This window comes from Monopterus albus, unplaced genomic scaffold (assembly GCF_001952655.1).
Source record: "Monopterus albus unplaced genomic scaffold, M_albus_1.0 scaffold534.1, whole genome shotgun sequence".
Classification (NCBI taxonomy): Eukaryota; Metazoa; Chordata; class Actinopteri; order Synbranchiformes; family Synbranchidae; genus Monopterus; species Monopterus albus.
The window spans coordinates 53,351-70,785 of NW_018128414.1; the positions used below are offsets into that span (position 1 = coordinate 53,351).

General features: G+C 41.9%; 3 protein-coding genes across 3 annotated transcripts in view; 1 reads left to right on the top strand and 2 right to left on the bottom strand.

Annotated features, from left to right (window-relative positions):
* The window catches only part of LOC109953031 (SH3 domain-containing protein 19-like), a 30,328-nt gene extending 20,548 nt beyond the window's left edge, over window positions 1-9,780 (top strand). Inside the window, 10 exon segments of the mRNA XM_020588376.1 lie at window positions 2,866-2,937; window positions 3,946-4,150; window positions 4,837-5,113; window positions 5,207-5,416; window positions 6,007-6,065; window positions 6,197-6,447; window positions 6,806-6,840; window positions 7,078-7,252; window positions 8,407-8,498; window positions 8,668-9,780. Of these exon segments, the coding sequence (XP_020444032.1) occupies window positions 2,866-2,937; window positions 3,946-4,150; window positions 4,837-5,113; window positions 5,207-5,416; window positions 6,007-6,065; window positions 6,197-6,447; window positions 6,806-6,840; window positions 7,078-7,252; window positions 8,407-8,498; window positions 8,668-8,775 (1,484 nt within the window). The 3' untranslated portion in view covers window positions 8,776-9,780.
* A 2,287-nt stretch (window positions 9,781-12,067) lies between these two features.
* Window positions 12,068-13,827, bottom strand: LOC109953026 (tripartite motif-containing protein 16-like). Its single transcript, XM_020588373.1, is given in 2 exon segments — window positions 12,068-13,212; window positions 13,215-13,827. Coding segments are annotated over 2 exon segments (1,500 nt in total). The 5' UTR covers window positions 13,618-13,827; the 3' UTR covers window positions 12,068-12,115.
* A 2,346-nt stretch (window positions 13,828-16,173) lies between these two features.
* Window positions 16,174-17,435, bottom strand: part of LOC109953023 (tripartite motif-containing protein 16-like) — a 1,727-nt gene continuing 465 nt past the window's right edge. Inside the window, exon 2 of the mRNA XM_020588368.1 lies at window positions 16,174-17,246. Coding sequence (XP_020444024.1) covers window positions 16,215-17,246 — 1,032 coding nt within the window. The 3' untranslated portion in view covers window positions 16,174-16,214. The remainder of the gene's footprint in view (window positions 17,247-17,435) is intronic.

The following is a 17,435-nucleotide window of genomic DNA, read 5'->3' on the forward strand; positions in this document are numbered from 1 at the left end:
TTGGACGGGAAAGCACTACGTATTTTGTATTCTTCATTGATTTTACCATACTTAGAGTATGGCGTTGAAAACTGGGGAAATACATACAAAAGCTCACTTCAACCATTGTATATATTACAAAAAAGAGCGCTAAGAATTGTGCATAAGATGGGGTACAGGGATCACACCAATGTAGCTTTCATACAGTCTAAATTGTTAAAATTGTTTGATTTAGTGGGATATCAGACTGCTGTGTTTATGTATAAAGCCAGGAACAATTTATTACCTGGTGGAATTCAAAAACTATTTAATGAAAGGGAAGGGGGATACAATTTAAGGGGTCAGTTAAATTTAAAAATTCATGCTATACGTACAACCAAAAAAAGATTTTGTATTTCTATAAGTGGGGTAAAACTATGGAATAATTTAAGTGTGGACATAAAAAATAGTAATAGAATTGATGAGTTTAAACATAAATATAAAGGTATGTGTCAATCAAGATATATGCAAGAACAGGCTCAATGATTAATTAGATGGAACATTGTGGGTGTGGTGTATGAATGTTAACACTTTGTAATAATTCTTTATTTTCTATGTAGAGATACTGCTTGCAAACCAATCATGGTAAGATGATGTCATGGGGTAGGACTGGATAAGTCTGACTTCTTCCTACTCCATTCAACCATGTACTAGGTATAAGCAAATTGATATTGGATTAGCATTTGTTGGATATGTGTAAAATTGTGTGTGTTGATATATCAACTGTCTTTACATGCTTGAAAGAATAAATCAAATCAAATCAAATCAAACTTCTTAGTTTTTTGGTAAAGCTCTTTTTCTTTGTCTTGACCAAATGATCAACTGAGGAACTAATCAGCAGAATAATCAATAATGAATAATTGTCAGTTGCAGCTCCAGACTTTAGGTAGTGATTTTTTTTCATGAGTAAAATTGCTATTGATCACTTTTCCTTTGTGAGAAAATATTTCTATCAAATATCATATTTTACATAAATCCATACATGTGAGTGTCACCCACAAAGTATTTCCTCAAGTACTGCATCTAATCTATTTGGTAAATGTCACTTTTACTTTGAAAGGCCAGTGCTGCTTTAGATCGGTGGACACCTTACACACACCTTGATGAGACTGCACAGGTTTTCCATCTCCCTTCCCCTTTCTATTCTTCTTTCACTGCTCACAGGAGTGTTTTTGTGTTGTGGAAGGAAAACACTGACTTACTGACCTTTAAACTGACATTTAATGTGTTTGGATGGTGCTGTAAGCAGAGTGACTCACTGTAAATGAACAGGTGGAGGTTCTACGCCTTTACACAGCTGTTGACAGGCTCTTGCCAGGAATAGGACCTGAGACTTTACAGGACTGTTTGTCCAACTGTGAAACGTCATCATCATAAGTAGAGCTAAAACTGTCAGTCGCTGCTTCTTCCTTCCTAGATGTGTTTTTGCAGTTCAACGATCTAAAAACCTAGACAGTTGGTCCATTCACTGTCCGATCTAAAAAATAATATTCTAAAATCCCAAAATTGATCTTTGGATCCTTTTTTTGGTACATAGAAGGTCCTTTAAGTTTCCCAGATATTATTCTTTGGTGCTGATGAAATATTGGCATTTATCTGATTTAAATCTTCATGATTCAGATTTGGAGATTTTGAATCAAAGTTCTGACAAACAGTATCTTTGCCAATATCCAGCCTTATTAATTAGTGGAATGTAAACTCCCCATGATGCTTCAGTTGCATTTGATTGTATTACCACGTTAAACAGTAAATTTTGGCTTCTAAAGCATACAACGTTTGTTCCCCTGCTCCTATCTCTGCACATGTGCAGACATTGTTTGCCAAATATTTACATAGCTGCCTCCTGCTTTCACTGCGTATCTACCTGATAACCTGTAACCTGTGCAGCTGCTGCTGATTAGCTTTCAGTTGAGTTTAGATTTGTTAACCGAACTTCAGACTGTTTCACAGAGCAGCTACAGTTGTGATAGTCCTATTTATTTTACTAGTTTAGTTTCTGCTGTTGTACTTTGTAATTGTATTTAGTAACCCTGATTTTCTCACTGGGAAAGTACATTCTGATACAGTAATGATACTGTAAAACTTAAGTGACCCCGACCCCCTGACTGAGATTTGCTGTGACGTCACTGTTTGTGAAGCCTCCGGCTGCTGCACAGAGATTCGTTCAATGAGCAAACAGCTCAGCTCACAGTGGAAGGAAAGGAAAGAGGCTGACAACAGAATGAATTCATTAGAGGATGTGACTTTTCCTCCCAGGCCCCCAACCAGTATCAGTCCAGTCCTTTCTGCTCCCTGATTGGTGCCAGGTCTGCAACTAAACCTCACAGTCTGGCTGTTTTATGACATGTACTGAACCTGCTGAGCCAGCCAGAGTTTACCAATGCATTAAAGCTATGGACAGTCTCTACAAATATTGACTATGCACATCTTGCACTGCATAATTAAGTACAAATAAAAGTCACTTCCTGGTTCTTTTCACTTGTTAAGAGTTAAGATATTTTTAGTATGGCAAAATTAAAAATGATCCATTTTCAAATTGCTTGTTTTATATAAGAATCTCTACAAATAAAACTGTTCATGCTTGAAAAAATTGCTGCAATGATTCATGGGTTATAATAGTTGTTGATTAATTTTCTATAGATTGCCCAGTCAATTTTTTCAGCTCTGGTTTTAGATATATTTCATCTCCTTCATTAAATCTGTATTGTTCAGCACAAGCCTCAGTCAGTCTAAACCAGGTGAAACTAGCCAGACAGTCATGCATCACCAAAGCCTGCTGGGTAATATTTCTGCTGTTTTTCCCTCCAGGACAGACTTCTTCATATTTTCTTGTCATTTTTGTTTCAGTGAGAGTAGGAAGTGTTCGTCCCAGCGTCCCGACCAAACCAGCATCACTGAGCTCACCACGCAGAGCCAGCGGTAAGACACAGACTGGGTTCAGCTGAAGCACAAAGGAGCATTTCAGAGCTTACAGACACAAATCTTGTTGATTTGTCATGTGGGAGAAATATGCAAACATGAAGAGATTTATGTGTGTGTTTGTGTGCGGCAGAAAAGGGGGTTAGGTTGTGAAAGAAAAATACTGTGATTGTGTGAGAAGAAAAAAGCCCCCACTGTTGTTGTGCACTGTGAGTTTTTTGTGTGCCTGTGTACTGCATGCTTCTTGACTGATAATTCCCATGATGCAACTAGCCAGGCTTCACTGGCTGCTAGTTAGGAGTCTGTTTGTTTTCCTGAGGTTTCACTGTTCGCTTGTGTAATAATGCAACAGCAGCTGCAGAACATTTGCTGCTGGGACACAAGGAAACGATGTGATCCTGTGCAACTGTATCTGACTTTGGTGTGGTCCACGTAGTTACCTTGATGTTGGTGTGGTCTGTATATTTTTCCTGTTGCAACTATATCTGACTTTGTTGTGGTCCACGTAGTTACCTTGGTGTTGGTGTGGTCTGTATATTTTTCCTGATTGTTCCCTGTCATCGCCATTCTGTCTGAGTGCACCTGCACATATTTCACTGTTTATTGTGCTCCTGTCTTGTATGTTTCAGTGAATGTTATATACTTGATAATATGTGCTCTCGGCTCAGACTGTAGTTTTAATAGTGTTCACTTTATACTGATGAAGGTCTGAGGACCAAGATGTTGACCAAAGTACGTTCAAGTGATGGACCGAGTGCAGGATTTTTTTGTTTTTTCTTTAGCAGGGCATCAAGAAATGCATGACATCAACAACAACACAAAACAATATGTTTTGCTAGCAGTTTACAGTTTTTAATTTTTACAGCTTTAAATAACTTTTTAAAATGGTACATTTTTTAAAGCATTTACTTTTAGGTACTTACTACACTAAAATGTTACTGTTGGTTTGGATAAGTAGTCTATAAGTGTGTAGTAGTACAGTAGTGAAGTCTGTTCCCTGCTCTCCAGCTCCAAATCTGGCCCCCAAACCAACTGGAGCTTCACCAGTGCTTCCAGATCCCAACCCAGTCCCGGTGAAACCTTCCGGACCAGTGCCTGCTTCAGTCCCAGGCCTTAAACCTCCAGCTCCGGCTTTGAGGAAGGGCTCTGTGATTCAGACCAAAGCAGAAACTACCAGCACTGTAAACTCCACAGACCCCCCGCTCCCTCCACGGTGAGAAACACTTTTGCTGTTGTTCTAAATTCGCTGTTGGGGAAAGAAAAAGATGGGTTGTTATGGTGCAGGGGGGGGTGCAGGGGGGTTGGATGAAACCCAGCTGTGCCAGACAGCCAGGAGGCTTTGTTAAATTGGAATTAAGCTGCTGAATACTGGTTTGATGTTCAGTGATGTCCTCTGTAGGTTTGTTCCACATCAGCACTGACACAGTAGAAAAATAAACTGATGAGTTTAAGACAAGTTAGTTCAAGTTAGGTCCTCACTTTTGTTTAGATAATCGACTCATAGTCCTGTCTTCACCTAAAGAAATTATATCCTGTGTAGCCAGATGGATTTGTAGCCTTAGACTTTATTTTCACTATATTCACAGTTTGTTATTTCATGGTCAACTAAGCATGTGTTCATTTTTCAAGGCTAAATCACAATCAGAGTAAACATATGTCGTCTAAGCCCAGTGAAGTTAGTTAGAGAACTTTTACGTTCTGGTATGTGGTGTCCTAGTGAACTACACTGATGGGTATTACCCACTCTACCTCTGACTGGTTGTGTTTGTCCAGCCTGGTTCCTTTCTGTGTTATTTATACAAGTCATGTCCACCATCGTCATCACGACAAACAGAACGCTGTAGCTGTGTTTTCTCTTTGTCTTTTATTTTGAAAATCAATCTGACTCTTTGTCTCCAGACCTTCAACTGTGAAGTTCCTCCCCCTTCGTCCTCCACCAATCAAGTCCATGCCTGAGCGACCGCCGCCTCCAGTCATAGGCTCAGCTTCATCAACCAACCAGATCCCTCCTCCCTCCAAAACCTGTCCCGCTCCCTCCTTCTCTCCAGCCAGCCAGTCTTCGCATTCAGAGCCCGGTTCATCACCTCCTGTAGCAACCAATCAGAGGGTACCAAAGCGAGGACCGCCGCTGCCCCCACGCCCTAAACCTGGACACCCACTCTACAGCTGCTACGTGGTACAGACACACACGTACATAGAGCTCACCCACACACACTAAACAGTAAGACTTATAGATTTTAGTTTTGACCTTTCTGATTTTATGTCTCAGAAACAGGAAGTCCTGATTGTCCTGGATGACCCAAGCCCGGTGCCATCAGAGCATCTGTCAGATGAAGGGAGAAATCAAACCGCTGTGTCCCCTGTGACTCCACTCATCAATCCATCACAGTGTGTCCTGGACATCCAGCCTGAGCCGGCCCCTGACCAGGACCACTACTCAAAGCCTCTCTTGGAGGGCCTCAGCTTGTCACACTCCCAGGTACTGCAACAGCTGGATAAATGCATCAGTCGCTTGTCATGCATTAGTGGATCAAACCTCCTGTCAGCTTGATAAATGCTCAGATGTTTTGCACTGAACTCATTGACACATTAGTCAAGTGAAAACTCGTGTTCATGTTCAGGTTGATTTTTTTTATTAAACTGAAGCAAAATCAGAGTTGTTAGAATTTAGGAAGCTGCCTCTGAGCTACTATACATTTGTTTTCACAGTCTTAGTAGTACACTTCATGAGGAGGAAACCAATCTTCCTGTATAGAAGTAGTGGAGTTTCCTTTTAGATATTTTTCATTTTATCTAAGCCTCTGAAATGAGGCTTGGTGTTGACTCGGCATATTTTCTGGTAAAACAGACAGGTATCGTTGGTACTGAATGTTGAAACTGATTTATTTTGGTAAAGTTCCTGTTTGGTCAGTGTTACCCCGCTCTTTAAAGTCAGGTATCATATTGGTATTGAAAGTCAGGTGTTGTATCAGAACTGCCCCTAGTTTCAAACATCTGCTCTGTGTTTCCCACAGTTAGTTTTTATTGTAAAGACAAAGCTGAATGTTGTTTTGTGTCTTTGCCTTTTAGTCCATCCTGCCTGTGCATCGTACTGAGCAGAAAGAAAAGCCAGCTCCTCCCCCTGTCAGGTTGGACACACAGAAACACAACATGCCAACTCGAAGCAGGAAACATGTTTAAAAGACAACATTTACTCATCGTGTTTCATTTTTGAGAAGACATTTACTCATCGTGTTTCATTTTTGACGTGTGTTTGTAGTGGTCCTCGATGCGTCGCCTTGTTCGACTATGAGGGAGAGGAGGATGACGAGCTCACCTTTTCCCAGGGTGATGTCATAGCCCTACTTGACCTCATTGGGCAAGAGTGGGGGCGGGGCCAGATCCATGGGCGAATTGGAATATTCCCCCTGAACTTCACTGAGGCGGTGGAGCCCCTCCCACAGCCGGAGGTGTCACCACAGGAAACGGAGAAAACGGCATCAATGCATACGGTGGTGATAGACAGTACTGGTGAGCTGGATGGTCCTGTTGAAAATGCACTAAGGCTGTGATGCAGTCAGATTCAGCCATCACAATGTAGACTCAAGATTACCGGGAATCCCGCTTTGTAGCACCCCGTCTGAGGTTTCTGGCTAATCGACACGAGATTTATTGCACTGTACTGCAACAACAGGTTTTTAACCATCAGACTCTTTAAAGGAAAGTAAAAAATGATTGAACTTCATCTTGTGGAACAACACTCAGTGAAAACTACTTCTCAAAATACACAGTTCATTTCTGAGCAGGTTTATGTGAACAAGTGTGAAGCAGAGTCACTCCGTTTCTCATCTACACATTGGATTGTAATAGTTTTTTTTTCTCTTTACAGCAGCACCAAAAACATCACAACCCCTGACCTCAGAGGTGAGTGTGCTTTTACGGCCGAACGCAGATCAGATAGCAGTGTCACAGTTTAAGTTCAGAAAACGTGTTTTAAATACTGCATAGACTCTCAGTATATTCAATATTTCCTGCTTATGTCACAGACTGTGTTTATTTTACCAGCTTTACAGCCTTTTTTCCAAGGGGGCCCTGGATGTACTGCTAATCAATAAGTTGTGGTAAATAGACAACTGATGTGCTGTGTGTATGCGTGTGCAGGCAGAGGAGTGGGCTGTGGCTCTGTTTGACTTCCCTGGTCAGACTGCAGAGGATTTGTCCTTCCACAAGGGGGCGCATATCCAAGTGACTGAGCACATAGATGCAGAGTGGAGGAGAGGAAGACTGGAGGGCCGAGAGGGGCTCTACCCCGCTGCCTTCACACAGTCCTGCCAGGGTATAACAAATACACATCCTTACTGGTCAGGCACACTGGAAGCGGGTTTTTTTAAGGAAAAGTCATGAAACCTATTTTTGTCCAGTACACTTGTGTTGTTGGTCAGTCTGGTAAAGGCTCTGTCCAGCTGATGGACAGACGGCTGTTCTCATGATTTAAAACAGACAGAAGGTGCCGCTCACTTTCAGTGTGGATTGGATGCATTTGTGCTTACGCAACGCTTCCACTGTGGTTTGCCAGTTAGGAAACAGTAGTAACGGCCACATATTGTTGTGACAGATTGTTGGGTGGCAGAAGCCAAAAAGGAAATGGATAAGTTTCACTGAGTCTGAGTATTTGCAACAATACAACTTCTAAAACATATTTTGTTGTCAGTCAAGTTAACTCAACAAATTGAAACCGTCCAATAAGAGCAGAGATACTGTATGTTTAATTGTACTGGCACAGACTGGTGACATGTGACTGGGTTTTTTTTTTTTTTTTTTGCCTGCATCCTCACATAAAATCATTATTGATGTTTTTTTTATGAAAACCCTTCATGTTCAGTGCATGCCTGCCATCAGTCAGCCTGGTGGAGACAGTTTGTCTGTTCACTGTCCTTTAAGCTTCCTTTTGAGCTGCTGACAGATGGTGAACAGAGGTCAGGGTGGACTGAACAGATCGAACGCTTCAGTGGTGCTCGCATGTCCCTCACGCCTCGTGTTCAATGTGAATTCTCAGCGTTGCTCCCAGAAGTTTGTGATCAGCTCTTAACAGGAAACTGTTCCTGTAGCTATAAATGTGTAGCATCATTTAGGAGGACTCCCAGTGTAAGGCCACCTCCTGTGTGAATATGGGCCCTGAAGATAAACAGACAAAATGTAAATGGAGCTGCTGTGTTGTTGTTTGGTGTCATTTGTCTGTGCTTTATTTTCTGTGGTAATTACATTTGATGGCTGTGTTGTATTGATTTTGTGTTGTAAGCTTATAATTTTCCCTTTTCACCTTGTTTTCCATTGATTAATGGTATATCTGGATTTTTTTTTTATGTGTGCACCCCAGGGAGAGCAGCAGAAGCTAATTCAGATCCAGTGAAATTACTGGTTTGTGTGGTGATGCATCAGTGTGTGTTGTTACCAGAGTCTCTAACCACAACTTCCTGTTCCTGCTTCCAGTTCAGCCAGTGCCAGGCCAGCCAGCAGTTAAGGGAGCGGCTAAGGCTTTGTTTGACTTCACAGCAAAGAGCGAGGATGAGCTCACACTAAAGGTGTGTGAGTCATGGCTGATGTGGTTCTTGTTTATATAAAATATAAGTATTTAGACCAGTAAAACTCAATCATTTCATCAGTGAATACAAACATTAAATCAGTCAAAAGTGTCTTAAATTGATCAGTTTCACAGCTAGATGTTCTGCTCTCTCTATTTTCCTCCTGCAGGTTGGTGACATTATAACACAGGTGGAGTCGGTGGATGAGCAGTGGATATTAGGAGTTGTGGGCGGGAAGCGTGGGATTGTGCCTAAAAACTACATTTCCCTTCTGTGATGAGGAAATGCTGAAACAGTTGGGAACAGCTAGAACACATCTTTCTCTCACTTTCTGCAGCACAGTATAAACACGCCTCCCTCACCTTTCAACACTACAGACACTTTTCCTGTGGGAGGTTTTTATGTGGACACATGAATCAGGTCCAGTGTTTCAGTGTTTTTAAAATTTAAAAGGCAGTTTTTAATGAAGCAGAATCAGACTGGTGTGTTTTTAGCTGTAGTTTGGCTGCTAAACTGGAGAAACTGGAACTCGGATATGGATGGATACATGATGGGATTAACTTCTGGATTGACAGCTGTGGCTTGATATTTTCATGGCAACTGATGCCTTCTCACAGTTGTCATGGTGACTGCGAACTGGATGGACCAATGACGCAGTAAAACTGACATTATGTTGACTTTTGTCTCAGCAGCCTGTCACGGTCTGGTCTTTCTTCTGAGACTCTGGGACTGGATTTGACTTTATTTTTTTTTTTGGATTTGACCGGCCTGGACTCGAACCCCTGCACTAGTGAAAATGGTTTAAGTTGAGCTGCATGACAGGAATTTATGGACATTGGCTGGACATCTGCTTCAAGGAGCTGCTTGTAGACGACTTCAGCCATTTGTCTTTGTGTGTGATTGCAGGTTTCTAACCTGTTATTACATGTTGGTGAGCTGTTTCTACGTGCAGTATTTGAACCGGAAAGCCTCAGCGGGTTCACAGAGGAGGACTGATTTGGTTAAAATCTATATTTGACTTCAGCATTTCCATCCTGACCCAGAGCAGATTAGGGACTGAATTAAAACTGAGTAATGTGGAGCTTGATGGTGAATGATTGCCGGGTCATGCGCTGTCACAGTTAATATTTCTACAGAGACCGAAGGCAGACGAGCGGGGAGTGTAGCCGGGATGTCAGTCGTCCTGTTGACCTAACCCTCTGGAAGGGGAGTGCCAGCTGTGGTGTGTTGGTGTGTGACCTGTGTAAAGCTTTGTGCTTTCCTTAACTGTAACTGCTTTTATCTTGTAGCGCTACAGAGCAGATTAGGGACTGAATTAAAACTGAGTAATGTGGAGCTTGATGGTGAATGATTGCCGGGTCATGCGCTGTCACAGTTAATATTTCTACAGAGACCGAAGGCAGACGGGCGAGAAGTGTAGCCGGGATGTCGGTCGTCCTGTTGACCTAACCCTCTGGAAGGGGAGTGCCAGCTGTGGTGTGTTGGTGTGTGACCTGTGTAAAGCTTTGTGCTTTCCTTAACTGTAACTGCTTTTATCTTGTAGCGCTCGGTGAGCTGAGGCCAAGAAAACGCCACTTCAGAGACAGTTGTCAGACAGAATGAGTTGAGTTGAAATCAACTGTCAGACAGTTTCTTAAACTCCGTTTAAGTCACTGTCAGTACGTGGAGGTATTTATAAACTCTTTTAATTTTTGTTTTGCACCTGTCGTCTGCTGCAGACCAGTTTGAGTTTCAGCACGTCGTACAACCGTTGTCCAGTGCACCATGTTTTGTTCATTAAACATTTTCAGCTTTATTGCAAATGAAAAAAAAAAAAAAAAAAAGCAAAATAGCCTAAAATTTTTATTGAATGAAACATAAATTCTTGTTTTAATACCAGTGAATTTTTAAAATATAGTGTACATAATTTGTATTTAGTAGATTAAAACCTGCAACAGAAACTCCACACTAGGAGTAAACAGCTCAATAAAAGCAAAAAACACAAGTGATACACTACAAACTTACACCTTAGATAAATGTGATATGAACGTATTATATAATGGAATGAGCTTTACAACACTTAATCACATTTAGTACTGAAAGATGTTTTCATAAAACATATAAACAGGTTAAAAATTTAGTATCGTCTGAAATAAATGACATGTAAATACAGAGTGAGCCAGTCGCTGCCATAGCAACCGTTTGCTGGAGAACTTTAGCAGAAAACCGGTGAAACTGAGGACCTAGAATCTATTTTACGCCCTGGTTGTCTCGTCTGTTTTGTTTTCCTGCAGCTAAACAGCGTTGTGTGGCAGCTTTGCACCATGCAGGTACAGTGCTGACAATACAAAGTGTGTTTGTCACAGCATTAAAGTACAGTTTGTTGTGATGGTGCGGCGTCCTCGCCACTTGGGTTATACACACATACTCTACTTCCATCTTTCCTACAATGTCTCCACTTTTCCTCAGAATCTCGTGTTTCCAGACTGAACGCAAGTCGGACCCATCAGCTATATAGATGACAGTATTTTTATTTTTTAGTGACGATAAAACTGTGTCATCAACAAATTAGCTATATTTGATTTTCAGGTTGATTCCTCTCATTGAATTTATGTTATGTGGTTATGTGTCAGACGCCTGGAAATTCAGCATTTTACTTAGTGTTGCAGGGATCAAACCTACATATGACCAGTCCTCGTTTCTCTATCTCAGTCTAAATGTGCTCAGATTAAAACACTCTTTTTTATGTAGTTATGAAAGTCTGAAGACCAAGCTAAAGGTACGTTGCTTTTTTATGAGAAAAATAAACATCTGCAAAATAAAATGCAACAGATGACAGTGACTATGCAGTGCATTAGAGCAGAAAGGGCTTCATTAGGACATTTTGTGCATGGCATTGTGAAACCATTTGAGTCCTGAGGATAACATATTACTGTCAGGCATCATCAGAACTGATTTGTTGGCAAAGAGAAAATCTTGAACCTAATAGGCTGTTTATGGACAAATGTCATGACTATAACACTAACCTGTGTGTGAGAGTGAGAAGGACGCAGTGACAGAATTATGAACTGTTTTGTATGAGATACTTTATGTATAACCAAACATGTCACATTTCTATTTCAAATAAAAATGTTTCATTACTAGCTAGTATTTTTCTGTTTCATCAGAGGCTGAAGTTGAGATGAGTTGCTGTTTAAATTCAGATCTGCTCTAACTGATGATTAACAGCTGAGCATTAATTCAACTAAAAGACAAAAAAGGAAGAAACTTTTTAATTTCTCGAAGTTACAATTATAACACATTGTCCAACAGAGTCTGTAAAATGTTTACATGGACTTCCTTTTTAATCTCAAGGGGACATTTCTATATGATTAAAATCATCACACATAAATCACTAAATCAGAACAAGATAAAAAACAAATAGTTATAGTCAGTGTTGGTTTTAGCCATTCTGTTAGTGTGACCTCGTACAAGAAACTTATTGATCACTAAAAATTCATCTTCAGAAAACATCCTGTAGTTACTGCACCTCTGCTCACAGTAGTTCAGATTGCGTTTGGACTAGATGGTGATCTGACTGCACCAAATCATTAACCTAATGATTGTTAAACTTCCACTGAGTTTACTTGTAAACTTGTCTACTCAAGCTGACACAACTCAGCAGTGTCTCCGTTAACAAGAAGACCCAGTCCAACGTAGAGCGGCTCAGTGAACGTGGTCTGGACTCTGTGGAGGAGAGTCATGGTTTCAGAGACACTGTAGAAGGACAGAATACCTGCGCTGTGATCCAGGTACACTCCTATTGTGGAGGATAGGTGAGCGGAGGCGGGAGCTAAGATGTTGTTGTGTCTAAATGTGTATCTGTTGTTAAAACGAAGTGCCCAAGACTTGGCGCTGTATCCGAACATATGGGTATTCATGTCCCCTGATCGGCTGATGGTCTTGTAAGTGACTGCTACTTCAACGTTCCCGCTCATCTCCACTTCCCAGTAACAACGTCCAGTCAGTCCGTCTTTACTCAGGACCTGAAATACATGAGTTACTCTGTCTGGATGTTCAGGATGTGGCTTGTCTGTTATATTGCATGTTAATTTTCTGTTCCCCTTTGATAAAACCAAATTTTTGTTTGCAGTCTTTGGATCCAGTGTGACTTGACATGAATATTTTAGGAAGTCTGCTCTGTTCTTAACCTCTACTGGTGACCACTTCTCACTAAGGACAGCCACCATTTTCTCTCTGACCTCTGACGCAGCTGCTGTCACATCCTCAAAGTATCTCAGAGGACGGATGTCGATGCTGGATGAGTGTGTAGACTGACTGAGTGCTGACACTGAGGGGTAGTTGAGTAGAAACTGGGTGGGATCCTCTGTGTGTGAGAGCTGCTCCAGACCAGCATCTTTCCTCTTCAGCTCAGTGATCTCCTGCTCCAGCTTCTGCTGAAGCTCTTTGACTCGACTCACTTCAGTTTCCTGCTGGGATCTGATCTGCTTCTTCACATCAGAACGGCTTTTCAACAGGAGACGGATTAGCCGAGTGAAGATCTTCTCATTGTGCTCCACTGCTTTACCAGCAGAGCGACTGATGGCCTCCACCTCCAGCTGAAACACCTTCACATCTTTCTCTCTGTCCTGGATTCTCTGCTGGATTTGTTGTCGACTCCCCTCGAGCTCCCTCTGCTTCTCATTCCTTTCTGCTGTAGCTGAGACTGTGTTGTGGCCTTTATGTTCATCCACAGAGCTGCATCATAGTGAGGCTGCAGGTGTTTCCCACAGTAAGAGGCTCGACAATCTAAACCGGACTTGAGGGCTTTCAGTTTCCTCCCAGTCCAGACATCACAGGCCACATCTTCAGCTCCAGCATAGCAGTGATCAGCAGCAGCAGCTTTGAGTCCAGTCTTCTTCAGCTTCTCCACTAAAGCTGCTAACATGGTGTTTATCATCAGGTCAGGCCTTGGCGTGAACATCGTCCTGCATTGAGGGCAGCTGTGGATGTCTTTCCGGTCTTCCTCATCCCAGTGGGTTTTAATACAGCTCATGCAGTAGTTGTGTCCACAGGAAATAGTCACCGGATCCTTCAGGAGATCCAGACAGATTGAACAGCTGATTTTCACCCTGTCTACCTGGTTTCTTTGCTGCGCCATTTCACCTCTCACAACAGTGAATGACTGACTTTAACTTTCCTTGAAGTGACGTACCTTTTCTTTCCTATATACACATGATCTGCAATAAAGTGACTTGTGCCTCTTGCTCAGCTTGTTGGTCACTCCCATCTCTGACCTTGCAGCTCTATGAAAGGGGATGAACCAGGAAATATACTGTGCCATCAGAGTTGGATTCTGAGAAGAGGGAGGGGTTCTGTCTTTGTTTCAAGGAAGAAGATGCAACAGTTTGATGCTTGGTGACATTTACAGCCCTTTTACACATTTACAGTCGGTCTATAGCTGTGTTCAGCTGTCCTTTCCACATTCACAGTGGAGGTTTTCAGTTTATATATAGTTTTATACTTCCTCTGTCTTTCTACCTGTCACCAGCAGTGTAAGCAAAAAGTCAGATCCTAAAAACCTTAAAACTGAACCTCAGAGTATCTAAAGTGAACATACAGTGAAGGTTTAGGGGTTTTCACGTAGTTTAGTAAAAGTAAACAAAAACACATTTGGTGGTGTTTATGATCTTTTCCATAGTTTTCTGAGTCTAAAGACAAAGTTAAAGGTACTTGGATTAGTATGGAAAAAATAGTTGCTGAACAAATGACAGCATCCACATGACCGTGACCGTGACTGTGCACTGTATAAAAGTTAATGTTTCATTGACTGTTACTTTTCCATTTAATTTTTCATGGCTTTATGAGATCATTTGAGTCCTGAGGAACAGTAAGTGAGGAAAACAGATCTATATTCACCACCATCACCTTTTCCTCTTTTCTGAATTTTTATTTTATGTCTTTTGGGTGTGTATGTTGCACACACCCTGTGCATGACTGCCAAACTCATTAGCGGTCATGTAAAGATGCATCTTGTCAACCACTCAGATTTATGATCACCAATGGAAACAACATAACCCCTGTCTTCAACCTGAACCATTTGAGGACTGTACCTGATAATCCCACCCACCTTTCCAGTCTGTCAAGACAGATTTTATGGTCCACAGTGTCAAAAGCTGCTATGATGTCATCAAAAGCCAGACTGAAATCTGTCCAGAAGGCTGTTTATAAAGCTGTTCAGCTGAATCAAAGCCGCTTTGTCAGTAACTTCTCCACTGAAAGAAGATTAGAGAAGGCCTGTAACTGGCTAACAATGCAGGATATAGGCTGCTTTTCTTTGGAAGGGGTTTAACTCTAGTTTTCAGCAATTTTGGTAAAGTCCCAGACAGGATCCAAGTGGTTAACGGTTTTCAGAACATCCATTTATAAGTGATTGAAAACATTTCTGAAGAAGCTGGTTGACGGTGTCCAAACAGCAGGTGGATGAATTTAGGGTCTAAACTACATCCTCTAGTGCTTTAGCACCAATAGCGCTGAGTGTTGACACTCTAACCGGATTGTTCCTGTGTGGCTGCAGTGGTGGTCGCATTGTTTGACATCGAGGAATTTATGGTCAGTCTGATGTTTTTGATTTTTTTATTAACTAAAACAATAATGCAAACCCATTACACTTTAAGATAAGAAATCAGGCTAACTGTGCTGGGGCATGAGTTAGTCTCTTGACAGTGGCAAACAAAATGAGAATTATTGATATTCCTGTTGATGACGTTCGAAAGAAAGGTTCGTCTGGCCTTATTTACTTCAGAGTTGTGTAGGGTATGGTTCTTGTTACCATGCTAACTCTGAGAGACGAGACAGTCCAAGTAACTTCAAAACAGTGCTGATTTATTGAAAGGATCACAGGTAAAATTAACATTACACGCTCAGATATCTTGCACCTCCAAACTGCTCGCAGGCAGATGTAAGATGAAAGCCCCTGAACCCACCAGGCCTATACATTATATCCCCTCGGTTGGGCTAGCCCCATACTACACAGAAACGTCAACCAAGACGTCTCTGTTACCAGCTTTGCAGCTGGTCATAGCAGTAGTCAAAACATGAAGCAAATCAATGTGTGTGTGTCTGTTGATTAAGTGGTGTGTAACTAAAAACATTCTCACACGACCTCTAGTGACATGTCGTGACTTAAACATAAGAACATATTATGGCTAAGGCTACAGTTATACACATCATAATAATAATATTAAACACCCTGTCTGCTGACAGTCATCAACTCTTCTCTCTAGTTATCCTTGACCAGATGTACCCTGTAGAAACTCATAAGCATGACTAAGCATTTAACAGTCTAACTAGACATCCTATCTCCACTAAACATTTCTAATACATAAAGTATCTATCCAATTTCTATCTGACTAAAAATACCTAACAGTTGTAAATACGAAACCTCTCTGAACATCTCATGAATCTGAAAATTATTTTTCCTCCATTTGTGCTCAGCTTTCCGGCGCTTGTTTTCTGACTTGTGACATCTGCACTGTCTCTCCATGGTGCTTTTTGCTTGCCGGAGATGTTTTATCTTCTCAGGTGCAGTGGTGTCGGTAAGTTCCAGAGTTTTACAGCTAAAATGATCAAGAAGTGCATCAACACAGTGTGATGTTAGGCTTACTGACAGACATGGCTCCTGATAAGATGGAAATAGTATGATCATTTAAATACAGTTTCTTACAGGCTGCACCAAATCTTTAACAGGTTTAACAGTTACTGAAGTGATTCATTATTGATTTTTTCCATTGCCTGTTTTTGTAAATCTATGTGCTTGAGCTCACACAACTCAGCAGTGTCCCCGTTAAGGCCACAAATACCCAGTCCAGCGTAGAGTGGCTCAGTGAATGTGGTCTGGACTCTGTGGAGGAGAGTCATGGTGCGTGGAGGAGAGACGCTGTAGAAACACAGAACACCTGCACTGTGATCCAGGTACACCCCAAGTCTGCAGGATGGAAGGCCTGAGATGGGAGCGCTGATCTTGTTATGTATAAATGTACAACAGTTGCTGCAGTGTAATACCCAAGACTTGTCATTGTATCCAAAAACATCTGTATTGAAGTCCCCTGATCGGCTGATGCTCTTGTAAGCGACTGCTGTTGTAACATACCCGCTCATCTCCACCTCCCAGTAACAACGTCCAGTCAGGCCATCTTTACTCAGGACCTGAGTTACATCACTGAACCTGTCTGGATGTTCAGGGTATGGTTTATATTTATCATTACATGTTATGCTTCTGTTCCCCTTTGATAAAACCAGATAATTGTTTGCTGTGTTTGGATCCAGTGTGACTTGGCATAAATATTGTAGAAAGTCCGCTCTGGTCTTGTGCTCTGTCTGTGTCCATGTCTCACTAAGAACGGCCACCATATTATTTCTGACCTCTGACACAGCTGCTGTCACATCCTCAAAGTACATCTGGTGACTGACGTTGGCACTGGTAGAACCTGTAGACTGACTGAGTGCTGACACTGAGGGGTAGTTGAGTAGAAACTGGGTGGGATCCTCTGTGTGTGAGAGCTGCTCCAGACCAGCGTCTTTCCTCTTCAGCTCAGTGATCTCCTGCTCCAGCTTCTGCTGAAGCTCTTTGACTCGACTCACTTCAGTTTCCTGCTGGGATCTGATCTGCTGCTTCACATCAGAACGTCTTTTCTCCAGGAGACGGATCAGCTCAGTGAAGACGTCCTCACTGTGCCCCACTGCTTTATCAGCAGAGCGACTGATGGCCTCCACCTCCTGCTGCAGACACTTCACGCCATTATGCTGTCCTGGATTCTCTGCTGGGTTTGTTGTCGACTCCCCTCGAGCTCTCTTTGCCTCTCAGTCCTTTCTGCTGCAGCCGAAACTGTGTCATGGCTTTTATGTTCATCCTCAGTACAGAGATAACAGATACACCGCTGATCAGTGCGGCAGAACATCTTCATCACCTCATCATGA